This window comes from Ambystoma mexicanum, chromosome 4q, assembly GCF_040938575.1.
Source record: "Ambystoma mexicanum isolate Mex_15411 chromosome 4q, UKY_AmexF1_1, whole genome shotgun sequence".
NCBI lineage: Eukaryota > Metazoa > Chordata > Amphibia > Caudata > Ambystomatidae > Ambystoma > Ambystoma mexicanum.
Genome location: NC_090928.1, coordinates 513,105,291 through 513,132,630, shown reverse-complemented (window position 1 = coordinate 513,132,630; position 27,340 = coordinate 513,105,291). Strand labels below are relative to the sequence as shown.

Here is a 27,340-nt window from a genome sequence, read left to right as displayed (position 1 = left end):
TACAAGATGCATATACCCTTTCGCTGCTTCCCAACCCTTATGAGGCCGCCTCACGGTCCACCAGTGTAATCCTTTGTTCAGGATCGGTCGCCATTTTGTTTCGGGCGTACAGATCTCAGCGCCACTTATTGTGTCCGTATTTGCTCATCCACTCTTCGGTGCGGCTTCGGGATGTAATCCCTGCGTGCTCGACGCTTCCACCTTATTGTGTGAACGCTGTCCTTCTTGTACGTTTCGTGTATACATCGTCCTGGTCTAGTGGGAGCACCAAGGACGTGCCGCCCATCCCATGGCCCAGTGGCCCAATGCTGTGTACATCCTCTCGGGCTATTCGTGGGCTTCTCTCTGGTGGTCGGCCACTCACTGTTCCATCCGCGCTGCACACCTGCAGTCCGTTCACTGCCCGCCTGGCACCCGATTTCAAGTGCCGGCGGGGGTCCCTTTGTGTTGGCAAGCCTCCATCTTAGTACCCATTGCGCCGCTCTCGGATCAGGACTCAAAGTGGCCTAATTCAATCTGCTGTGTCCACTTACTCTCGCCGATACGCTCATCTGCTGCCTGAAGTATTCACCCAGATACAGTATCTTTTGTCGCTGGAATCAGCCGTCAACACATGCGTTTTGCTTCGAACCAATAAGTCGGATCACAGAGCTCCAAGGAATCGCAGCATGTTCGGTGGGGTTATTGTCAGCCCTTCTTAAGAAAACCACCTGGACAGCCCCCCACTGCCTCCAGTCCAACCAGGACTGGAGCTCCAGGAAGAACTATGAGCCCTGTTGTTGAAGAGTGCCATGGAAGAGGTACCACTCAATCAGAGAATGTCGGGTTGGCATTCCCGGTATTTCCTGGTGCCTATGAAAGGAGACGCTCTCCGTCCCATTCTGAACATCCGGGCCTTGAACAGGTTTCTGAGGAAAGACAAATTCAGGATGGTGACATTGAGAAAAATGTGCCATGTTCTCGAACTTCAGGATTAGCTGGTGTCAATAGATCAGTTGGACGCTTATTTCCATGTGCCCATACATCAAAAGCACAGGATGTTCCTGAGGTTCCTCATAGAGGACAAGCACTATCAGTTCAAAGTGCTTCCCCTTGGTTGACCTCTACTCCAAGGGCCTTCACCAAGCTCATGGCGATAGTCGCGGCTCACCTCAGGAGATCCGGGGTCCATGTATTTTTGTACCTGGACGACTGGCTGATTGAGGGAAGTCTTGTCTCATCTGGAGAACACCTGCCTGCTACTGCACAGGCTGGGCTTCTCCCTGAACTTGAAGAAGTCCCATGTGACACCACTCCAAAGGCTCAAGTTCATCTGAGTAGTCCTAGAAATTCCGGTGGGGAAGGCCTTCCCTCCTGAAGAGTCGACAGCATAGCACATATGTTACACTTGTTCTGAAATCAAACCACCTTACCAGCGGCTTCCTTCCTCCGCCTCTTAGGTCTCATGGCCTCCTGTATTTTTCTACTACCAGAGGCCAGGCTGCACATGAGATCCCTACAATGGCTCCTAAGAGGTCAGTGGTCACAGTAACTCGGAGCGCTCACAGATCCTCTCAAGGTGGCCAGCCAAGTGGTCCACAGCCTCAGCTGCTGGACCGACCACGACTTACTTATGGCGGGTGAACATTTCTGGCCCCCTTTGCCTCAGGCATGAGTGGTCACAGATGCATCTCTGAAGGGTTGAGGTGCTCACTGCAAGGATTTGCAGGTGAGTGGCCTTTGGCCTGCAACGGAGGTCAGGTGGCACATCAACAGGCTGGAGTTGCGAGCCATCAGGGTAGACCTGAGGGCTTTCGCCCCATCTCTCAAGGGGAAGCATGTCCTGATTCTGACAGACAGCACAGTAGCCATGTACTACCTGAAAAAGAAAGGTGGCGTGCCCTCCCTCCTCCTCTGCAGAGAGGCGATGCAGCTGGGGTTCTGCTTTCTGTATAACTGAATCTCGGTCTTGACAGTTCATCTGGCAGGGAACGAGAACAGTTTGGCGGATGCTCTGAGCAGGCAGAGCACGGTCTCACACAAGTGGGAAGTGTGCCAGGAAGTCCTGGAGGAGGTCCTCTCTCGTTGGGGTACCCCAGCAGTGGATCTATTTGCCACGGAGTCCAATAGGAAGTGCAGGCAGTTTTTCTCGAGGGATTTCCCAGCAAACGGTAGCCTGGAGGATGCGTTCCTGGTGGATTAGACCTTCTCTCTCCACTACGCCTTCCCCTGATTCCCAACATTCCTTGGGTTCTCAGGAGGTTGAAGAGGTTTCAAGCGACGATGACCTTAATCGATATGGATTGGACAAGGAGAACGTGGTACTCCATCCTCTTGGATCTGCCCATCTGTCCACTTCAGCGGTTGCCTCGGCGCCTGGATCTCCTGACACAGTCGGAAGGTCAGGTACTTCACCCGACCCCGCAGTCTCTCAACCTACATGCGTGGCTCTTGAGAGGATGAGGTATGATGACTGGGACCTCTCAGAGAAGGTACTTGAGGTGTTGCTGGCTGCATGCAGACCATCTACAAGATCTCTGTATGCGTGCAGGTGGATAAGAATTGAGGCGTGGTGCAGGCAACGCAAGATCGACTCCCATCACTTGCACCACCACTACAGTGATGGTGTTCCTTCTGTCACTGGCCTCACCAGACCTTCAGGTTACCACAATCAAAGGATATTTGGCAGCCTTGTCTCTGTTCAAAAAATCCTCGGATCAAGGTTCTTTCTTTAAGATCCCGGTTATGGCCCAATTCCTGAAGAGCTTTGTGAATACGTTTCCGCCAACTTCCTTTGTTGTCCCAGATTGGGATCTTAATCTGCTTCTGACATTTTTGATGGTGGCTCCGTTTGAACCCAGGCATTCCTGTTCCTTGACACTGTTGTCTTTGAAAAGCAGCCTTTTTGGTTGCAATCACATCAGCCAGGGGGGTTAGTGGGTTAGTGAGTTGCAGGCATTGTGCTGCAAGCATCCATTCCTGCGGTTTTATCGGGGAAAAAGCTTCCCTTAAAGTCAGACATGGCTTGCTCCCGAAAGTGGTTTCTGAGTTCCACCTTTATTCAGCCGATAGATTTACCGGTCTTCTACCCTCCACCACACACCTCTAAGGAGGAGGAGCAGTTCCACCGTTTATATCCCAAAAATCTGAGCAGCGGTTTGTGGCTCATTCATTGTCCTACAAGGGTCTGGCTGTAACTAAGCAGACTGTCTCGTTGGATTAGTCTTTGCATCGCAGAATGTTACCAGTCTGCAGGCATGGAGCTTCCTCCCGGCATCAGGGAACACTGACGAAAGGGGTCTCTGCTTCTACAGCCTTGCAGAGAGGAGTTCGGCCACATGGCGTCCTTGCACACATTTACCAGCCACTATTCTCTGGATGTTGATCGTGGGGCTGACCCCTATTTTTGTATGGCAGTTCTGCTAAATTTGCTACTGTAGCACTTTCTGCCCACCTCCATCATCCTAACTGCTTGGGGAGTCTATCAGATGAGGAATCTGTGGGAGAAAAGCAATCTGAAGGAGAAATTACTTACCGTAATGTTCTTTCTATGGATTCTTCACCCGCAGATTCCTTATCGTCCTTCCCATCGATCCCCGCTCAGAAAGTTCTTACGGCTTGGTGTATCTGTCTAAGCAAAGGGATGCCTGGTGATGGCTCTAAGTGGACCACTTCTATCGGCTGGTCGCTTGTTTTTCAAAAAGAGTAAAAAAATCTTTCAATGTTCTAATTATGCGGGGACTCCCCATTTGGATGTTTCCAGTTATGTTTTTTCCAGGTTAGTTAGCCTTGCCTCCCATCGTTTTCCTCTGTACCTCTGCAGCGGTCAAGCATAGTGAAAAAGGGAGGAACTGAGGTATGCGGCGTAGTGACGTGGTATATATACGATGCCTGACGTCACGTCAGGAGCCAACGATCGAGCACCAAGCAAGACGGATCGACAACCGAGTCGAGGTCCATTACGCCCTGTAGGGGAGGACTGGCCGCGAGGCCCTCCTCACCTGCAGCCTTCTCCCCAGGTGAGGACCATGGCTCGGTGGCCGTCCCCTCATGCCACCCGGGCCCAGGTGGAGGAGGGGTCACCCGCCGACGACATTGCCCACACCTATCTGTTCCCTGCATATACCCAAATTCAGTTAGGCCTAGAAGCCATCTTGTTTAGCAGACACGGCGTGAGTGCAGCACACTGTAACGAGGCCCCCACCTTTGGAGGACCTTTCATGCATCTCTGCCGCCGCAGTAACCCTGGTAGATCCGCTGCGAGCGCGTTCCCATGAGAAAGTCGGATATGAACTAACCCGAGATGCTAACATTGTAACATTAGTCTCATCCACAATGTAATATCGCACCCTGCATGACCTGGTCCGCGAGGCCGGGGTGACGGGAAAAAAGCTGAAGCATCACTATCTGAAGAAAGTAGAAAATAATCCAAGTATTGGCATTCAACAACTACCTCGGGTTAAACAGATCATGTAAACTGTGAATAAACCATAAAGATGTAACGTTACATGATACCACCCTAGGTCTGGACTGGTGCTGCTACAACCACAGAGAAAGATGTCGGCCAAATGTATAGCCTTTACTAACTCATATATGTTTTCTTAATTACCCAAAGCAGCGAGCATCAATTTCTGTAGGCCACAACCTAGAACGACCTCGTGTAACGTTTAATGTACATAAAATAATCACATCATGTAGCAAAATATAATGTTAGGTAACGAAAAGGTACTCGGACCGACTGTATTAAAGAAATGTGTAACGAAATGGAAATATATATGTGTGTTTAAATAACATCAAAATAAGGCGGAACGTTATAAAAGTTCTGCATTTAAAAGTTAGCAACGCACGAGGAAAAAACCTTTGTGAGTATATGCAAGGCCATTCTTCCTCCCACCCTGCCAAGCCTGCCAGACAAGGAAGCTAAGGCCTGTGCCGCACTCCCTCACCTCCCCCAACCAAGCTGGAGCCGCTTCAGAGAGTCAGAGGCCCCGGCACCGCACCCAAGGCCACAGCCCACCACCTGCGTTATTTACAGCACGGTAATAAACTCACGTTTGAATCCACTGATCTACCAGCACCCTCTCGTAAATCCCACAATCCCCCAGACCATCCCAAGAAGTCTGACCCCGCACAAACACTACCCCCGACAATGGGACAAGACACAGAGCCCCCCCCTTCATAGTAGCCTCTAACGTAGTAATAAAACATGTACCACCCGGCCCAAGCCCCCAGAGCCCAGCCCCTCGACCTGAAATACCAGACGTCAGAACACCGGTAAATCCAATAGATGACCACCAGACCCCTCACAAGGTGCATTCCTCCTGTGTTGTATTGATTGAAAGATTTACTGTAGAAGTTAGATATTGGGTTTTAAGTAACTGCAATGTGCATGATTTAGAGCACCCAAGTCAGGGAAGGTATTCATCTTTGTCACAGGCTGCCCCAGCGTACCAACACCGCCCGGATGACCTCAAGCCGGCCTGCCAGGCCCAACCCAACCCACGAGGCTGACCAGTGACGTCCTCACGCCAAGGACCAACCGCGCTGCAGCAACACCTATAGTTAGTCGACGCCACCCAATCCCAATTAACTTGTGCCCCCTATAGTGTGTAGGTTCTGATGACGTTTTTTGTATTAGAAATACGCCTGTCTTTGCTATTGTCAGACAGAGCGCTCTCGGAGGTTGCAGAGTTCTTTGCATGCCCTAATCTTTGGATAAACTCCCACTTACGCTCACCCGCACTCTGTCTTGGTCTTATTCCCACTACGGGAGAGTCCCTTATTGTCTCTCATTGCGGGGAGGATCGTGCTGAAATTGGGGGCGCTTCCTTTCAGTGGTGACCCCGATAGCGTGATATCTCCAAATTATTTTTCCTAAATCCTTTCTAACGACCCCCTTGTGGCACGAGAATCTCCGGTCGAGAAGGGATACGCACGGTGAGCCGGCTCCGGGAGGCCGCCCGCCAACGGCGACCGGCACAATAAGAAGTGCGCACTCAATGAGAAAGGGTACGGGATCCCGATTGGAAAAAAAATCCCCTTTGAGTGCCGCTCGCCGGAGCCAGGGGCTGACCGTTGAGTTACCGGTGACACCGCCTGGACGGACCCAGTTTCGGAGACTATCGGTTCAAGACGGGCACGTGAGTACTGAGTGCGAGCGATCGTAAAGGGGAAGGGAGGGGAAACGGTGAACAGGAGAACGGGGACAGGTAGAGGAGAAGAATAACGGGGGTCTACTAAAGACGGGTCTTGAAACTTTCTTTATCTTTTCTTTGCATATGGCCATTAGGAGTAAGAAATAAGTGAAGTGGTAGAAGTGACGGAAACCTAGCTCCGAAAGGGGGTGGAAGGCGGCGCCGCATAGTGCTATCTAAACTAGTACTGGGAATATATGACGAAGTAAGGAATAAGTTATTGGTGTCTGGCAAAAGGAGACACCGGGAATATTTTTTAGTGATTGCTACTCTCTCTATTTCTTTTTTTTTTCCATTCCACGGGGCAGGGGAAGAAAGTGAAAAGGATATAAGATAAATATACTTGTAGAAGGACTATAAAATAGGGAGCACATTTTGAGGAGTAGGGACTAAGTAGTGGCACGTACAGACGTGAACATAGCAACCTTAGTAGAAAAATAGGGACAGCTGGCCAGGGAGGAAAGGGAGGAAATAAGAAGAAGTGTGAGTGGAAAGGCATTGTGATGGGTGCGCGCACCGTGTGAGTGTTGAGGACGACCGGTTGACCGCGAGGTGGCGCCAGAGAGTGTTGACCATAACTAGTACTTGATCAGTGTAAGCAGAATCATATGAGAGTGTATGGGAATGGGAAGGAGATGAGCTATGGTGAATGCGAAAGGATTTGCGCAGTGAACAAACTTGGGTGATAATATTTGAGACGTCCGCTCTTGTCTGTGCCATAAGGGTATACATACATAGATCTACACCTAACTAAACGTAAAGAAGGGGGACACGGCTGTGAGAGTGATTTAGAGGATGGGGGCCGAAACTCCCTTGTCACATATTTGTAAGAGCTTACCGGGATACGCTGAACGAATAAATAAATATCACGATCAATGGGTAACAGAATTGAAGGGGGAGGGTCTGCCCCAGATTTGGCCCGAGGGAGGGTCTTTTGACAAAAGCGTTCTTGATATGGTACGAACATGCATTAGCCTCAAGTACAAGGGGAAACAATGGCAAAATAGGAAGGAGATATTAGACCTCTGGAGATTGTTTGAGGAGGTACCCCCACCCAAAGCTCCGGCACCAAATATTGATCTACCTTCCACCACAGATAATCCATTGATGATTCCAAGAGAGGAAAAGGAACAGCTAAGTACAGCACAACCTGCGGAGGTGATTAGTTTGTACCCGATATTACCTAAACCAGCCCCCGCAGCAGGATACAGCGACCCTACGTATGTGCCTCCCCCCACAACTGGTACACCACAAAGACCAACAGCCCCCCCGCCATACGAAAGCACCAGAGAGCGCGCCCAGGGCAGCACACAGAGGGTGGATATAGAGAAGCTAACGAGTGACTTAGAGTCGAGGCTTACTGTGGCAAGGGATGAACTTTCAAGAATAAAAGACATATGTGAGCGCACAGCGTGTGCCCCCACCCAATCAGGACGCACGTCTAGAGCGTCGAGCGAAGGTAGACAGATTGAGGAAGGATGGAAAAAGGGGGAAATACTGTTCAGGATTGAGGAAGAGCCGACACGAATAATAGAGGTAGGAGCAGTAGAAGGGAGCATTGGTGATGTATCACGAGAGAGAGGGATCAGAGAGGACTTGTTATGTGATGTCAGAGGAGGGTTGGATGACAGTGATAGGTTGAGTATGGCAGTGGGAGGGGAAAGCGAGGAAGTGGACGGTGCATGTTCACTAGGGACTATAGACGACGAATGGATGGGACGACTAAGAAATAGGGTGGGGAAGATGGCGTCAGTGGAGTCAGCAGCGACTAAGGAACGGGAGGGTGCAACTGCAAAAGGGAAGTTACAACTTCCATTGATACACAGAGGGGGGGGGAGACCAAACTATATACCATGGGCTCAGATGGATAAGGCTAATTTAATGAAATTATTGCCCCAGCTGTCAGGAGGGGCGAGCAAGTGGATATATGCATTTGAGAAACATACCGCCGGTATACCATTGGCAGTAGGCGATGTGAAAAGCCTACTAGTAACCGCAGTAGGAGATCAAGCGGACAGAGTATGGGCTAAGGCTGGTTTCCCGGCCGTGACGTTAGATTATGATCGTCATGATGGGGCTTCCTTTAATCAAACCAAATGGCCCATTCAGAGAGCTCCACATTGATTATGTAGACATGGGAGAAAGATGTAACGGGGCTCGCTACATGATTGTGGTTGTATGTCCATTTTCGAGATGGGTGGAGGCAGGCCCCTGTGCGCGCCCTGATGCGAAGGGCGCCGCGAAGTTCCTAGTGCGGGAAGTGTTCCCGCGCTGGGGGATTTGCGAAGTTATTCGCTCAGATAACGGCACGCATTTTGTTAATGAACTATTCAAGGAAGTGACTACCCTATTGGGAATAAAGCACAAATTATGTTCAATTTATCATCCTCAAAGTAATGGCGTAGTGGAAAAAATGAACGGTCTGTTAAAAAGCAGATTGTCAAAACTGTGTTTTTCCCTTAAAAAGACCTGGATGTACTGCCTGCCTTTGGCCTTATTCGAGTTACGAAATCAGCCAAGTAAAGACCACCACTTGTCCCCGCATGAGATCGTCACGGGAAGGAGGATGCACACAGCGCATTCACCTCTCCGTGAACGTTCTGATGCACACAGAAGCGCAGCAATATTAGGAGAGGAGTTCACAGAGTACTTGAGAAAACTGACACGGGCAGCGCGCGTAATTGCAAAGCAACTAGCCCCCCCCTCTACAAGAGAGGAGGGGAACACAACAGAAACAGAGACAATGCCTGAAAAACCATTACAACTAATGCCTGGTGACCTTATATATGTCCGAAGTTTTGTGCGAAGGTGGAATGCACCACGTTTCCATGGCCCTTATGAGGTAGTGTTTTGCACACCGACAGCAGTAAAGGTAAAGGGCCTACGATACTGGGTGCATTTGACAGACGTACGCAGAGCTTATAGCGCCGCGGAAGGTGAGGTACAGGACGAGGCACAGACAACTGCGGACAATGAAGTTGTGCAGAATGGATGATGGGAATATTTGTGTGCATTAAGTGATGAACACTGAACGCGAATGGCGCACGACATGTGTACTGAAATAAACCTGTGTATATACATATATATATAATTTTTTACAACTTTTAAAGGTTTTTATGGTCCTTTTTGGGTTTTGGAGAAGTTTTTTTTTCTCTCTCTCTCTCTCTCTCTCTCTCTCTCTCTCTCTCTCTCTCTCTCTCTCGATTTTTCTCTTTATGTATGAAATAATGTACTGATAGTAATATTTGTAAAGTTACCTTGTCTGTGGACATACCCCCCTCCCTCACCCTCTCCCATACTTTGCCGAAAAAATTTCACAACGTTCTAAATGTTTACATGTTTGTACTTAATGCACTTTTATGTCTCAAACAGGATTTACTATGGCATCGAATGGGCAGCCTGCAACTAATAGATTTGTTAGATTTAGAGAAATGTTAGTAGATAGATTGACTTATTCATATGAATGCGGTTTATCAATGTGTGTTATTGTGTTCTTCATCTCAATATTTTGCCTAATGACGCATTGGGTCATAGCGTTCATCTCTACTGAGATGAACGAGGGGGGAGGGGGGAGTAACACCACCCTTGCCCCTGGCACGAATTCAATTACAAATATGAATATTAAAGAAGGTGATTTTTTGATCTGGGATGGATCCCGCCTTGTATGGGGCTATTACACTGCACCACCCACTGCTGCCCTGTCACGATCAAAAGATAAAGATATGGAAAATGACACAATGTCCCTACCTGAAATGTATAACAGCCCCACTACCCTTCCCGCCCCGATACAAAACAGCGATTTGTTGTTTATTGAGGAAAATGGAAAAGTAATTACAATGACAGAACACAAGTCCCTATATGAAGAATTGGAAAAGGGGGGAGGGAATGAGAAAGGGGGGCCTATTCTTTCACCTATCGAAACTATAAGGTATAGGAGGGGGGAGAGAAGTAGGCGAAGAAGAGAGACAAGCAGGAGGGGGTATGATGAGTATTATGGGTTAGGATTAGACAAGATGGAAGACCCACGACACACCCACCAAGCAAATAAATGGTATGCAGATATGAGTACAACAGCTAAACAGACAACTAATGAAAGCTGCTATGTCTGTTCACTCATCCCCCATGCATCAGGTACACCCAAAGTGTTGTTGCCAAGAGAATTGCCCATTGTGGACGCCCAATGTCTCCTTCATCTCACACTGTGTAGAATAAAGAACACCTTTCAAGCACACGATGTCTCTTTCAAAATAATACAGGACAACAAAACGTGCTATTCAAAAGCGTCTGGAGTGGTCTGTCCTAAAGAACCTTTCTTTGCAATACAAGGGACGCTGTTTTCAGAAAACAAATGGAGAGATGAAGAAGTACTGTGCAAAGCGGAAGCACTGAGAGGTGTCCAACCAGACAAGCTGCGATGGATGGAAAAAACGTGCTTACCAATATGGAAAGAACACATCTCTAAACTAACATGGGTAACAGCGATGGAGAAACCCTTCAAGCTACAAAGTGAAATACAAAACGAACTATGTTTCAAGGGAGAAGGAAAAGTGGCAATGGGAACGAACAAAAACTGTAACAAAACTCTCACCATCCCAGACATGAAAAAAGGAACAGCAGCACTAATGGACACATACTGGGTGTGCGGGAATCAGGCTTACTTGCACCTTCCCCAGGCATGGAGTGGCAGCTGCTCGATGGCCACTTTGCATTCGGCCCTAATGGTGATTCCAGAAAGCCACGTCGACAAAAATAAAAAGACGCAAGGAAACATGAACAAGGACGAGACGTCTCCCACTGCAGAAGCACACCTCTATGTCCTGTCCTCCGGAGGGAAAGAAGAGGAGCTATCACGGAACAAGCGAGCATCAAACTATATATCACAAGCGTCATCCGATTTATTGGCACAGATCCCAGACAGGTATCGCCTGTTCAGCTCCGTGGAAACATTTTTTGCCTCACTGGTTTCAAGTGTCCAAGCAAGAGCAAATGCAAAATGGCTTCAGATCACACGGTGGGAATTAATTCAGCTGGCCAATGACACTGAAGAAGGATTCAACATAATAAAGGTGGAATTACGAGCTCTGCGACTAATGACCATGCAGAACAGGTATGTTCTGGACCTGCTAACAGCAATCGATGGAGGTGTTTGCCGAAAAATAGGAAGTGCGTGCTGCACGTTCGTACCTTCTGAAGACGCAGAAAATGGGTCCCTGTCCCACGTCATTGAAGCAGTCCATAACCTGGGAGAGAAAATGAAGCTGGAAGGTGGGGCTAAAGACAGCTCATGGTTCGACAATATCTTCTCCTGGGTTCCCTCCTGGCTTGGAATGACGATGAAATTATTGATACCGGTTGCGGTGGTCCTCCTCGTGGTGTTCTGCCTGTGCCAGGTGGGCCTTCGATGTTGTGCTAACGCAGTCCCTAACGGTGCGATGATGATGGTGACAATGGGCAACTCAGGTGGTACAATTAAGGCGACACAAGAAGTACATGTACAGACAGGACCGGATAACACTCCCAGATACCAGTTAGTGCCCATGTGCCGTGATAAGTACATAGTAGATAAACTATGGCACACCACTATCAAGGAACCCAGAGATGTGGAACTGGAATGGTATGAGGAGGTCTGGGTGGACTTGGAAGAGACGGGTGACTGTATATATTTAACCTGTACCCCAGATGAGTATGCTAGAAGAGGTGAGAGCTTGAGGGGGGTATGCAGGGCCTGGATGCCTAGAAAAGGAACACCTGCATGGGATGACGCAGTGATAGAGGAGCAAGAATGTAGAAGATTAGAAGAGCTAAAGAATTCGTTACTTTAGTAACGAAAGGGGGGAAATGTAGGGGAGGACTGGCCGCGAGGCCCTCCTCACCTGCAGCCTTCTCCCCAGGTGAGGACCATGGCTCGGTGGCCGTCCCCTCATGCCACCCGGGCCCAGGTGGAGGAGGGGTCACCCGCCGACGACATTGCCCACACCTATCTGTTCCCTGCATATACCCAAATTCAGTTAGGCCTAGAAGCCATCTTGTTTAGCAGACACGGCGTGAGTGCAGCACACTGTAACGAGGCCCCCACCTTTGGAGGACCTTTCATGCATCTCTGCCGCCGCAGTAACCCTGGTAGATCCGCTGCGAGCGCGTTCCCATGAGAAAGTCGGATATGAACTAACCCGAGATGCTAACATTGTAACATTAGTCTCATCCACAATGTAATATCGCACCCTGCATGACCTGGTCCGCGAGGCCGGGGTGACGGGAAAAAAGCTGAAGCATCACTATCTGAAGAAAGTAGAAAATAATCCAAGTATTGGCATTCAACAACTACCTCGGGTTAAACAGATCATGTAAACTGTGAATAAACCATAAAGATGTAACGTTACATGATACCACCCTAGGTCTGGACTGGTGCTGCTACAACCACAGAGAAAGATGTCGGCCAAATGTATAGCCTTTACTAACTCATATATGTTTTCTTAATTACCCAAAGCAGCGAGCATCAATTTCTGTAGGCCACAACCTAGAACGACCTCGTGTAACGTTTAATGTACATAAAATAATCACATCATGTAGCAAAATATAATGTTAGGTAACGAAAAGGTACTCGGACCGACTGTATTAAAGAAATGTGTAACGAAATGGAAATATATATGTGTGTTTAAATAACATCAAAATAAGGCGGAACGTTATAAAAGTTCTGCATTTAAAAGTTAGCAACGCACGAGGAAAAAACCTTTGTGAGTATATGCAAGGCCATTCTTCCTCCCACCCTGCCAAGCCTGCCAGACAAGGAAGCTAAGGCCTGTGCCGCACTCCCTCACCTCCCCCAACCAAGCTGGAGCCGCTTCAGAGAGTCAGAGGCCCCGGCACCGCACCCAAGGCCACAGCCCACCACCTGCGTTATTTACAGCACGGTAATAAACTCACGTTTGAATCCACTGATCTACCAGCACCCTCTCGTAAATCCCACAATCCCCCAGACCATCCCAAGAAGTCTGACCCCGCACAAACACTACCCCCGACAATGGGACAAGACACAGAGCCCCCCCCTTCATAGTAGCCTCTAACGTAGTAATAAAACATGTACCACCCGGCCCAAGCCCCCAGAGCCCAGCCCCTCGACCTGAAATACCAGACGTCAGAACACCGGTAAATCCAATAGATGACCACCAGACCCCTCACAAGGTGCATTCCTCCTGTGTTGTATTGATTGAAAGATTTACTGTAGAAGTTAGATATTGGGTTTTAAGTAACTGCAATGTGCATGATTTAGAGCACCCAAGTCAGGGAAGGTATTCATCTTTGTCACAGGCTGCCCCAGCGTACCAACACCGCCCGGATGACCTCAAGCCGGCCTGCCAGGCCCAACCCAACCCACGAGGCTGACCAGTGACGTCCTCACGCCAAGGACCAACCGCGCTGCAGCAACACCTATAGTTAGTCGACGCCACCCAATCCCAATTAACTTGTGCCCCCTATAGTGTGTAGGTTCTGATGACGTTTTTTGTATTAGAAATACGCCTGTCTTTGCTATTGTCAGACAGAGCGCTCTCGGAGGTTGCAGAGTTCTTTGCATGCCCTAATCTTTGGATAAACTCCCACTTACGCTCACCCGCACTCTGTCTTGGTCTTATTCCCACTACGGGAGAGTCCCTTATTGTCTCTCATTGCGGGGAGGATCGTGCTGAAATTGGGGGCGCTTCCTTTCAGCCCCCTGTCTTAAAATGTTTCAGAGCAGCAGAGCTGGATGAGGATATCTATCAGATGAGGATTCTGTGCTATAAGAATCCAGAGAAAGAACATTACGGTAAGTAATTTCTCCTTTTTCCCTTTCCAGTACTAAAACCCTTTGAAATCATTTGCACATTCAAAGTACAGATTTGCTTTTTATGACATTGGTCACGTTGCATTGTTACAATTATTTTTAACGTTTTTGTTTTTCAGGAGTGAGCAGAAACAGAAAGTGATGCCTAGTACAAAATCAAAAGGTAAGAAGAACCTGTTTGTTCGTGGTAAAACAGGCCTCCAATGCATTTATCATTTTTGAGATGTAATATTTTAGTTCAGTGAGACAAAAATCAATGGTTTTGCACTGATTGAATACATATTGATAAGTAGGAGCTAAAGGTAGCTACTGGATCTAGGACATCATAGCGAGCATGATCTACAAGGTGCTAGTGTTATATATAGCATTATTGGAATTATTATTAAATTTTCGGCAAGCAACAGAGCACTGTACGTCAGCAAGGGGTTATAGGTTTATTTTAGATGGTTATCAGGGAACAAATCTTTACAACATAGCATTTATTACCAATTTACTATTTAGGATAGCTGTGAATAGTTAACGTGTACAGTTAGTGGCGAACATGCAATGGTGATGAAAGAGGAAGCAGAAGGTGGAACACGGCAGTAGGGTATGGAGGGTGGTCGTCAGGAAGATACTAGGCTCTGAGTTCGGCTCAGAGGGGTTCATGGATTGTGATGAATGAGCTTCTTGAAAAGGAGCTCTTTGATTTATTTTCTGAATTATATTGGGAGGAGATGAGTCTGATGTTTAGAGGTGTCAGTGCAGGCCAATGTGACCTCGGAACACTTGGTCTAGGTCATTCATCGGCACATGTGTCTCACTCCTAAATCCAAAAAGAGACATTACTGGCTCAAGATTTTGCAGCACAGGAGGTTTATTATTGAATGCTATAAGAGCACAGGTACCAACCCAAAGGTACTCCTTTGTGATCTCTACGATCCCTTTGTACAATCTAATTATATCAGAGACTCACCAAATGTGCACTCCACCTCTTCTCCTGTCCTCATTTATTCTTTTGATCATCTGCCCATACTCTCTATCTCCTAAAGAGTCCACACCTCCATAAGTCCATGATGTGTATGACTCATTAGTCCGCCAATCTACCAATTTCCTCCTAACCTAGAGTGGCAGGGATGGGGCTGTTTCAGAACAGTTAACCATTCTTTCAAGCCAAGGGTGAAAAACACCAACCCTTGAGTCGTCTGCATTACTCAGCAGGTCCTCTCCACCCCACTTCAAACAGTGGGGTACTGCAAGTGGTCAGAGTGTGCAAAAAGAAGTAGTGGAACTATGTTCCCTGCTGGTCTGCCCCACTCCCTACAAACTCCATCCCTGCTCCCCCTCCCACACACAATCCAAACCCCCAAACAAACACAACTGCTATTTATGGGAATATGCAGTGCCGTGTACTGAAGTGCAAGCCTCAACTTCTTCCTACACTTTTATTTTAAAAATAAACAATTCCAGAGCGTTTTCTTTTTAAAATAAAATTATAGGAACAGTGAAACTTAAAAGTTATGGGAGCACCTCTGAGTATCGGCACTCCAAGTCAGCTTCTGACTCTCCCCTCCCCTGGTTACTGGCCCACAACTGCTAGCTAGAGGCAGATGAGCTTCAGCAGAACCCTATTTATGATCCAAGTATCTGGAGGTGCACTGGCAGAGATTATAGGGTATTGCAGAACATAGATGGGAAAGGATGCCCCCCATAATTGTTTGGAGAGGAACCTTTTACACCATCTTGCTGCTGTCAAAATTGGACTTCAGACAACGAGCAAAACCAGATTGATCTGGAAACTCCACAGCTCCCTCATTCGGTAGGGCCATCTGAGCATTTCTTATGTGCTTCTTGCTCCACTGGTATGGAAGGAGTATGAGATGCAGGTGCCCGGATCTCAAATTGTGTTGCGATCAACAATTTCTGTTCAACCTAATAAGAAAATCATATGCAAGATGGCGCCAGTTTGTCTTGTGTCGAGAATGCATTATGCAGCCATGATTACATACATATTCATATATATTCTAGATCTGTACCCCTGGGTTAATACTTCTAGCCTATCGTACAATTTGTTAATTGCTACAGATAACAGAATGTAGCCTGGCTTTCACTCCAACCCCTGATATGCTAGTTTCTTTTTCCAGGTGGCTGTCTTTATGCAATCTTCTCAATAGAAATCGTATTACTGCTTCTGAGCGAAGCAAATAATTTTGTAAGCATCACTGTAGCTATGATGCTAAGCACAAGTGCTATTACATATAAAATGGCAAAACAGAAATTCTCTACCTTGAACACCGCAGCTATGTAAGGTGAGCGAAAACGCTGTAGAAAGGAGTGACACCAATGTACTATTGCAACGTTTACAGCCTTTTCATACAATTCAGTGCTATGTTCCAGTAAAGATCATGCTTGAATGATCTATGCTCGCATTACCTTGTGTGCTACTATGACGGTCAACACTGCATGATGTATTTGCAGCATAATATAGTTACCTGTTTGGTTTTTTATTCCTAATACTCGGTGCTGACCTATTTTTAGAATTCATCCAGACTCCAAATAATGAATACAGTGCCCACTTCAGACAAAGTGATTGTTTAGTTGCCCTTGATAGTAGCCTTATTGTATTACTACTTGTGGACATATAACATGTGTTAACCTCCAGCAATAATTATCTGTAACAGCTGTTGGCTGGAGGTAAATCGGTGACCTCCACTGGCCAACTTGTATTTTTGCGGTGTGGTGTCGGTCATGGAATTGCCAGCACTTTTACCAGCACTTTTCCTGCACTGAAAAACTTGTAATGAGGCCCCTAGTCTTAGAGTCTTTGCCCCTTCAGGTGCACCCTATTCTAGAAAGGGGCACCCTATTCTAGAAAGGAAAGTCCAACTAAGTGGACAACAGAGGGATCCAAGCCTAGTCATAGCAAGTCCTTAGCCTCCTGGCTAACGCTAAGCTTCAAGGTACATTTTCTAAATCCTGGGAAACAAAAGGGTTCACAAAAGCCTATTTCTTGGGGCAGAGCTCAATTTGTTTGCAGCTTCGTTTTAGTGACTCCTAATATTTTAGCTTTTTCCCTCTTTTACTTTTAGAATCTCTGACCTCTTTTTGAGGACAGTGGTGCTTCTAATGCAGTCCACCTGCCATTGCAACCCTTTTTTCTATTTGGTTTTTGGTAGCCCGTAATGCTTCTAGGACAGGGGTGCTGTGCTTTTTAAGCACCCGGTCTTGGCCCAAGGATGATTTATATCACCCTTCATTGGTTTTGGGGAGTAGCCTGGTGGAATCTGTGATTTTGTTTTAGCTTCAACAGGGGGCCAGCCGATTTATTGCATTAGTAGTGTGAGAAACCTGAAGGTGTCCCCCTGAATCCTGAATAAACCACAGGGATCTGTCATCCAGGTGGCCAGGACAAGGCCATCACTATTGGATCCAGTTCCTGGGGATGGACCCGTGAGGGAGGATCCCCTGGATGGGGGGTCCTCAGGGAGTGGGACACTGACGGGTGAGACACGGTATCCCCCTTCTTTCAACACCTTTTCCCCATCCTACCATGTAGGACATTCAAAACCACTGCCCCCCCTTTCCGACACAAACACTTTCACACGACACACCAGAGAACAGACTAACACCAGGTCTGTTTACCTGACATGTCCCAATACCAGGGTCAGGCAATTGATCAGAATCACACTCACACCTGACAGCCCTTTCCCTTCCCCACAGGGATAAAAGGTGGAGCAATAGAGCACAGGACGAGCAAGGTGAACACGGCAGACAGCACAACGGCACAGCTAACCAGGCACAGCAGTTCAAGAGAAGGAGAGGTTGCAGGAAGTGAGAGGGCAGCAAGGAGAGAAATAACCTTGCCCGTTTAATCCCTGACCCGCGGAACCTTCATGCAAGAGGACATAAGACCGCGAACAATAGCGCAAGTGTCTTGCAGCAGATGTCAACAGTACACACAGCAAAACTATGCTGATAAGCAGGAGAGAGGGAAGCTCGCGCGACCGTGGTACTGCATTGACTCCAGTGAAGCAGAAACCCAAGCGGTTCATCACAGCTGGTGAGTTCCGGGCAGAGCCGATAAGAACCGGGCTGTGTTTAATGTGAATCACAAAGTGGCAAGTTGTGAACCAAGTTTAAGGAACTGTGAAAAGTGTTAATGGGAGACCAGCTGCAGAGGGAAATCGCAGGCTCTGGTCGATCCCCATCCAAGCAAAACTACAGGTACCAGAAGGCCGGAGGAGAACCCCCAAAAGAGGACAAAGTGGTTATACAGGAGGTCTAGTAAAATCCCTGTACAATCGAAAGACTTTGATCTGCAAACTGTGTGAAAGCAAGGGAAGTGAATCCAGCATTTAGAGAAAGAAAGGGACGTGAATCCTGCAACACTTGAAAGTAAAGTGAATGCGGAGTTGGCAAGAGTGAACCCGACCAAGGGATGCTGACAAAGAGGGGGCAAGTCTAATGTCCCAGGAAACAGTGTATTGACAAACGTGAACCCGGCCGAGGGATGACCACTAAAAACTGTTTGAAAAGACATTAGGAAGAAAAGGGGAAGTGCACTGTCCCGCTTGTCATTTGGAGTCCAAGCCCGAACGAGGGAGAAACCAAGAGACACTATAAGACAGGAGAAGCACACTATCCTGATTGTCATTTGGGATACGAGCCCGGCCGAGGGAGATCCAGGGGTGAAGCCATCACCCCAAAGTATTCTCAGCGGTCTGCGCCTAGAAGAAGGGGACCCAGGGCTGAAGCCATCACTGAGAGCTATATGAGACAGAATTTTTTGTTTGTTAGTTTTGTGAATCAATCAGGCCCTCAGAAACCAGAGACTCAGCCTCCGAAGGCCTTGATAGTGCCCGGAAGAGGGGGTGAATCACCCAGCAGTGAAATCATCACCCAATGTAAACTGTGGAAACAAACTTTCATTTTGTAGAAGGAACCTTTGTTTTATTGTTTTAAAACACCAGTCCCTCGAAGGCAAGAGACTTTCCAGAGAAACGAGACATGGCCATCGAGGTTCCTGATAGACTGGAACAGAATTGTCGACTCATGCTGGGAAAGCTTGAGTGTGTGCTGTGCTCCAAGATCCCACCTTACCACATGCTCAAAACGTGGGGAAGGGAGAGCCAAGCTACAGCATCCTGACATATTATTTGAGAACATTTCTTTATTTTCTTGAAAATTATCCCACTCGCTTTTTGTATTAGTTTTAAGGTTTGGCAACAGGTTTCTTAATATAATCCCTTTTATTTTCACACAACGCCACCAGGACTGCCTTTTCCATTAGATGGCCGACGCATGCTCCCATCTTAGATTTAGATTAGGTGTTTTTTCAACCTGCATACAGTTTAATAAACACCCTTGAACTGTGATCATTTGTGTCTTTTACTTGTTGCCACCATGAGTTCCTCACAGTATCCCAATGTACATTTCGAGGGGATTGGGTCCTCCGACGTATTCCAGATCTATGACATGTAATCACCACAGCTGTGCTGCTTCGGAAACTTTTTTCGGCGTCTGCGTCCTGCGTCGATGACGTTGATGCACCGTCGTCGAGGGCCTCCTCCGACGTCATCCGATGTGATAAGTAGGACGCACAACGCCCGTAGCCTCAGTTCCGTTTTTTCCGCGAACGTGTTGCTTCGTGAATCTCGGTTACCGCCTTGACTCTTTGGAGTTCTGTTCTTCTCGGTTCTTCGAACCTGTTCGTTTTGTGAAAATCCTTCATGTGAAGATGTCTTCTACTTCGTCTTCGACCCCGCGTCCGGGTTTCAAGAAGTGCGGGGAGTGTGGGTCCAAGATGTCGGTGACGGACTCGCACGACGCCTGCCTCTGGTGCCTCGGGGAGGCCCACGACACGGATGACTGTATCGACTGCCAGTCGCTCACGTCCAAAGCCTTACGCGAACGTAAGAAGAAGTTGTCGGTAGGTCGGGTGTCCAAGCCCAGGAAGTCGAAGTCTGCGGGGCTTTCGACGGATGATTCGAGGGGTGACTCTCCGCGTCATCGTCGGAAGTCTCGTGGGTCTCCTTCTAGGAGGTCGGTCTCGCCACTCCTCAGCCTCTTCGAGGCATTCTCGGAAGCGCCGACACCGGTCGTCTTCCAGGTCCTCTTCGGAGGACTCTGCCCGGCACATCGCTTACCCCACCAGCCGTGCGACGCCAGAGGAATGGGCTTCCTTCGGGAAGAAAATGCTGGCGATTCTTGAGTCGCAGGGTACTAAGCCGTCCGCGCCCCCGAGTGGGGTCGGTCGTGAGAGGTCGAGAGACACCGCTCGCGAGAGTGGTCGGCACGAGTCACGGGAGAGGTCCCGTTCGGACAAGGAGACTCGTTCTCGACGTACCCGTTCCAGGTCCCGGTCCTCGACACGTTTGAGACCGTGTGCACCTGTGAGGTCTTCGAGGAAGACATCGACGTCTGAGGCGTCAAGGGCGTCGACAGGCTTTCTCGAGGCTCCGGCTCCGAGGAAGTCGTCAAAGCCGTCGACGCTCAGGTCGTCGAGGGACACGCTCGGGGCTCCGGCCTTGAGGGCTGTGTTGACGCCGCCGATGCTGGAGACGCTGCATCTGACGTCGACGCCGATTTCCTCGACGCCGATCCTCTCGGCACCGATGCCGGTTCTCTCGACGCCGGCGCCGATTCGCTCGACGCCATCGACGCCTTTCGTGTCGGAGGTACCCCGTGGCACGGGAGAACCCACTAGGAAGGCTCTGGTTAAGAGCAAGCACTCTCGGGTGCCTTCATTTCGCCACCTGGACTATATTTCAGAGGCGGATGAGGATTCTGATGGCCTGGTTCCTAGTCAGGTTCCAGATGAAATTGTCTCGGGCCATAGTCAGTTTGACGATTTGAGACAGTCACTGCATGATGCCAGTGGACTGGACACCTCTCCGGAGGTGGAGTTTTGTAGGCCTGAGCCTGGCTCTCATGCCGATTCCTCGTACCGGCGCCTTATGGCTAGGGTTTCGGAGTACTTGGGATGGTCTGCTCCCCCAGGGGAGTTTGTGCAGGATGATCTGACGGACATCCTTGATGTTGGTCCCCCAACTGATCCGGTACTGCCGTTCCATATGGCTTTACAGAGAAGGGTGGCGGCGGCTTGGACTGCTCCGGAGAGTCTCCCGGCGGTGGGCAGATCCTTGTCGCGAAAATACCGTCCAGCCAGTAGCGTCCCCTGCTACTCGACCAGGCACCCCACTCAGGAGAGTTTGGTGGTGCAGGCGGCCACGGCCCCGGCAAAGCAGGCGTCGTACCCTACCATCCCTCCTGATAGGGACGACAAACGTTTTGATGGCTGGGCGAAGAAAGTGTTTTCTTCTGGTGGTATGGCGCTTCAGGCAGCCAACTCCATTTGTGCCTTGTCTCGTTTCACACACACTCTGTGGAACTGTGTTGCATTAGCAGCTGAACATATTCCCGAAGGGGACGAACGGGATGGTTTCCTTGCTATGGTCCAGGATGGTAAGGATGCCATATGTGAGTCCGTTCAGTCGGGTTTGGACTTAGCTGAATGCGTCAGTAGGTCCATGGTGGCGAGCACCGTAATACGCAGGTTTGCCTGGTTGCAGAAGTCGGGGTTTGCTCCTGATGTGCAGTCCCGGCTCCTCAACATGCCCTTTGACGGTGAACACCTTTTTGGCAGCAAGGCTGACGAGAGCCTTGAGAGGTTGCAGACCTCAAAAGCTGCAGCGAAGTCGTTGGGCGCTGCAGTTCGCCAACCTCCGCCTTTTCGTCCTAGTGGACAGCAGTGGAGGGGTGGTTCCTTTCGCTATTACTCCTTCAGTAAAGCGAGAGGAGCTGGCAGTCAAAGAGGCCAACGCAGGGGTACCAGAGGTGGACGACAGGGTACCCGTGGTGCCAAGGCCGCTCGGGCAGTTGCCTCTTTGCCCTCAGGTAACGCCGCAGCCGCTCCCATTCAGTCATGAGGCCATGTCCCATGGTTCGCCGGTTTGGGGAAGGCTGGCGCAGCATCTTGTAGAGTGGCAAGCCATTACTTCAGATGTGTGGGTTCTGGAGATCATAACCCACGGCTACTGTCTTCCCTTTCGGCAGAGGCCTCGCGACAATCCACCCGGGAGCCTCTCTTTGCAGAGTCCGGATCCGCTCCTTGCTCAGGAAATTCAAGCCCTGCTGGAGAAAGGCGCCATAGAACTGGTGCCTGTAGCGGAGAGGAACAAGGGATGGTATTCCCCTTATTTTTTGATTTTGAAGAAAGACGGGGGATTGAGACCCATCATGGACTTGCGCGGTTTGAACAAACTCCTCAGGAAGGACAAGTTCAAGATGGTTACTCTCTCTCAAGTCCTCCAGGCCCTTCAGCTTCTAGACTGGTTGGTGTCACTCGACCTCAAGGATGCTTACTTCCATGTGCCGATCCATCACAAGCACAAGAAGTACCTGAGGTTCGCGGTTGGCGACTCGCACTCTCAGTTTCGGGTCCTGCCGTTCGGATTGACCTCCGCCCCGAGGGTTTTCACCAAGCTCATGGTGGTGGTGGCAGCACATCTCAGGCAAGGGGGGATTCACGTCTACCCCTACCTGGACGATTGGTTGATCAGGGGGAACTCTCCCGAGCAAGTCCTGGATCATCTGTCCGTCACCTGCCACTCCCTTCACAGGCTGGGCTTCTCCCTCAATTTAAAGAAGTCCCATTTGACGCCAACACAGCGGCTCCAGTACATCGGAGCAGTGCTCGACACTTCCCTGGGGCAGTGTTTTCCTCCCCAGGTGAGGGCTCTTCACATTCAGCAGATGGTGCACAAGTTTCAACATGCCCAGACGCTCCCAGCGTTCAAGTTCTTGAGGTTGCTCGGCCTCATGGCATCCTGCATTCTTCTGGTGCCAGAGGCTCGCCTGCGGATAAGATCTTTGCAGTGGGCGCTCAAGACGCAATGGTCGCAGTCCTCCGGCAGGATGCCGGACCCAATTCAGGTCGCCCGGGACCTTCTGTGGTGGGCCGTCGAAGGCAACTTGATGAAGGGGGCTCCATTTTGGCTTCCCTGGCCGGAGGTGACGATCGTGACGGATGCATCCCTCACGGGTTGGGGAGCTCATGCCAACGGGCTGACAGTCAGCGGTCGTTGGTCTCCGTCGGAGTCCAGACTCCATATCAATCTGTTGGAGCTGAGGGCTGAGTGTCCTGAGTGTCCTGATCCTGACAGACGACACAGTGGCCATGCACTACCTCAACAAAAAGGGGGGGGCAGGGTCACTTCCTCTGTGCAGGGAGGCGATGCAGCTCGAGTTCTGGGCCATCCAGCAGGAAGTTTCGATCTCGGCAGTTCATCTGGCCGGAGACGAAAACGTGACGGCGGACGCTCTGAGCAGGCAGAGCACGATCTCTCACGAGTGGGAATTGGCTCAGGAGATTCTCCTGGAGATCTTCGCCCTTTGGGGGACCCCTCAAGTGGATCTCTTCGCCTCCAGTGTCAACCGGAAGTGCGAAAGGTTTTGCTCACGGGAATTTCCTCCAAAAGGAGCCTTAGGAGACGCATTTGTGGTGGAGTGGTCATTCCCGCTGCTGTACGCGTTTCCTCCAGTCCCCGTCATCCCGCAAGTGCTGCGGAGGTTACGGAAGTTCGGTTCCCGGATGATCCTCATTGCTCCGGCGTGGGCTCGGAGGACGTGGTACCCGGACCTTTTCGACTTGTCCATCTGCCCTCTGCGTCGTCTTCCCTATCGAGACGATCTGCTCTCACGGGAGGGGGGGTCAGGTTCTCCATCCAGAGGTCAGATCCCTCAACCTTCACGCTTGGCTTCTGAAAGGTTGAGGTATAGGGATTGGGACCTCCCTGAAGACGTGATGGGGGTGTTGCTTTCGGCCCGAAGGCCAGCAACAAAGTCTCTGTACCGTTGCCGTTGGCGTAAATTCTGCGACTGGTGCAGAGTTCAGAATGTGGATCCTTTTGCATGTGACATCCCCATGGTTCTGTCCTTTTTACTTTCTTTGGCCCACAGGGGCTTGCAAGTGGGTACCATTAAAGGTTACCTGGCGGCGCTGTCCATCTTTAAGCGCTCGTCTGAAGAGTGTTCTTACTTTAAAATCCCTTTAATTTCACAGTTTCTGAAAGGGCTCACTAATGTGTTCCCTCCGTCACCTTTCCTGGTGCCCGGTTGGGATTTAAACCTTGTTCTTAAGTTTCTTATGGGTGCTCCGTTTGAGCCTTTACATTCTTTCCCTTTGAGGCTGTTAACTCTGAAAACTGTGTTTTTAGTTGCGGTTACTTCCGCTCGCAGAGTGAGTGAGTTACAGGCACTTTCAGTTAAGCCACCCTTCACTGTATTTCACAAGGACAGGGTTGTCCTTAGAGTTTGTCCTTCTTTTCTTCCGAAGGTAGTGACGGAATTTCATTTGGCCCAGAAGGTTGTTCTTCTGGCATTCTATCCTCCTCCGCATCCTGGTAAGGAAGAGGAGAGGCTCCATAGGCTTGATCCTAGGAGAGCTTTACGCTTTTATGTTTCACGCATGTCCTGGGTCAGAGTGGACGATCAACTCTTTATTGGTTACGCTGGAAAGCGTTTGGGGCAAGCTGTGACGAAACAGACTTTGTCTCGCTGGATTATTTTGCCCATCTCGGAGTGCTACCGCTTGGCGGGTAAGGACCGACCGGCTGGCTTGCGGGCCCATTCTACCAGGGGTATGGCTGCGTCTACTGCCCTGCAGAGGGGTGTTCCTATTCGCAACATCTGTGATGCAGCCACCTGGGCTTCAGTACATACATTTGTACGTCACTATTCCCTCGATTCCATCCGAGCACAGGATCTGGCCTTTGGCAAGGCGGTCCTTTGCTCTGCTATTTGATTGGCTATTCTAAATTTTGATTCTAAATTCTTTCCCTCCTCCTTTCTCTGGTACTGCTTTGGGAGTCTGTCATAGATATGGAATACGTCGGAGGACCCAATCCCCTCGAAGAACAAGTTACTTTCTTACCTGGTAACGTTCTTTCGATGGGATGGTCCGACGACGTATTCCATATCGCTCCCGCCCTGCCTTCCCCGCTGCAGAATTTCTTTTGCGATTGCAGCTTACGTTCCACAAGGCTTTGTGTCTGACTGGCAGTTGACTAGTGTCACACGTTCTGGGGGAAAAAACAACTGAGGCTACGGGCGTCGTGCGTCCTACTTATCACATCGGATGACGTCGGACGTCGGAGGAGGCCCTCGACGACGGCGCATCGACGTCATCGATGCATGACGCAGACGCCGAAAAAAGTTTCCGAAGCAGCACAGCTGTGGTGATTACATGTCATAGATATGGAATACGTCGTCGGACCATCCCATCGAAAGAACGTTACCAGGTAAGAAAGTAATTTGTTCTTCTGGTAGCTATTGGGGTACTAATGTCTTTTTTTAAAGTCCTGCTCTCAAATAATTTGTTTCTACGGCATTCCTTTGTTTGGGGAAACTGCAAGGCAGGCCTACAATAAGATTGTCCAGGATATGGAAACATGGAATGTAACATCTTGTGATACAAAAATAAGAATATTTTGCTGCACACTTTTGTGTTTTTTCTGACGTAGCAGCTTTTTTATACATATATTTACTGAAAGTAAACAATTTCCATTGGTTCCAAGCCAAAAAGTTCTGAACTTTTACAGTGTAGGGGACAGTACATTGAAACAAGTGAGTTTCAAATACAGTAGAATACTTATTTTAACATTTAAAAAGAACATGATGAATTAGTGTTTAAAAGCTAAATGAATCCAGCATATAAAGCACTATAAAAAAACCAAATTAGAAACAAATGACAGCACTTAGAAGCTGTAGAAATCCTGCATGATGTGCTTTTGTAGCTTAAAAGCTGGAGAAATCAAGCATGACACAATATATAAATCAGAAAATGATTAAACCAATTACCGTGCTTAGGAGCTAGAGCAGTGTTCTCCAACGTGAAGCTCAGGAGTAACATGTTGCTCACGGCAACCTAAATTGTTTCTCGCCAGTTGCTCAGGGCCATGGTACTGAGGCCTAGAAGGTGTTGCTGAAGGGATGAGACCTCAGTAGTAGTATAGCCAGGACAGAGTCCTCGACTGTGCGAGAATGTTGGCCAATGAGCATGCTGTGGTTGCAGCTGGTTATTTTTATACATGCAAGATTTGTTCCCACCATGCAAATTGTTTTTTGGTAAATGTCCTTATTTATTATAGAAGTGTAATTGTTAAAATCCTGTCATCTTCAGATACTTTGCTCAGATGATAAATGTATTAATGAGCAAAATAATTGAGCCATGTTTGCGTCCTGGAGAAAATGGTCATATTCTGTTCCTTTTTACAGCTAGTAGGAGCATAATGGACAAATAAGTGGCATTCATGCCCAACTTTCCGCCATTAAATAATTTGTATGCACTGCTTTTTGTACAAGTCAGGTTTGTGTTTGATGCCAACATGCATTATACTTATCAGAAATATAAAATGTTAGTGTCACCTATATTTATTATTACATAGTGTTCTAGTGGAAAAATTGTAATCGTTTGATACTCTGCCCATCTAGCACGTGGATAATGGGCAGATACGGTAAATGCATGCCACATTTTTCATAATTAATTTGTTCTATATTAAAATCCAATTAAGTTACTGTTAATAAGTTTAAATGAACACACCAATTAATTAATCCAAATACTTAGTTAACACCACCACACTCCTCTATGAAGTGGTCATCAAATGCTCAACGTTTTGACCAATGTTTCCCACCAAGTCTTTTGTAAAATCCATTTTGAGCAGAGTAAAGAGGCTCCAAATCCTTCAGAAAAGTATAATATTTATTCCTAAACAATTTTTCACCAATGTAACAGGCCTCGGGACATTTTAAAATGCACTATTTTCCATTACATGCCAAAATAATTCTTAGAAGGTAACCTCCAAAACACCAGTGAAGTGATCTTTAAAGCCTACCATGTAATGACCAGCATTACTCAATCAATATTTATTTAATCATAATTGTTCATCAAGTTAACATTTAAAAACATGTATCATATTTCATTAAATTCACATAGAACAAGTGTAGCATAAATAAACCAGCTTTAACATATTCAAACAAGCAATCTGTAAAACATTGATCATTACAATTAATTATATAAAACATAGCTCGAGTGCAGGTCCACGCTTATGCAAAAGAGAGAAAACAACGACCAATTAACAGAAAATGGACCAAATCTTCAACTCTTATTTTACAGCCACTCTTTGTGCTTCCTCCTTCACGCTTTCTTAATTTATTGAATGGTGGTTACATTTAAACGTAGCATTAGCATCAGCCTGCTTCATTCTGGGGATCTTATTTCACAGATTTCTCCTTGCCATTTTATATGTGTATTTAAGTCTGCATATAAAGCTAAAGAGGGCAGCCTGTGTATATTTTGGACATCTGC

General features: G+C 48.3%; 1 protein-coding gene across 2 annotated transcripts in view; it reads left to right on the top strand.

The window, feature by feature from the left end:
- The window catches only part of KIZ (kizuna centrosomal protein), a 2,038,369-nt gene that overhangs the window by 1,884,713 nt on the left and 126,316 nt on the right, over positions 1-27,340 (top strand). For both annotated transcript variants that reach the window (XM_069608068.1, XM_069608067.1), the window contains one exon: positions 14,115-14,158. In XM_069608068.1, the coding sequence (XP_069464169.1) occupies positions 14,115-14,158 (44 nt within the window). The remainder of the gene's footprint in view (positions 1-14,114; positions 14,159-27,340) is intronic.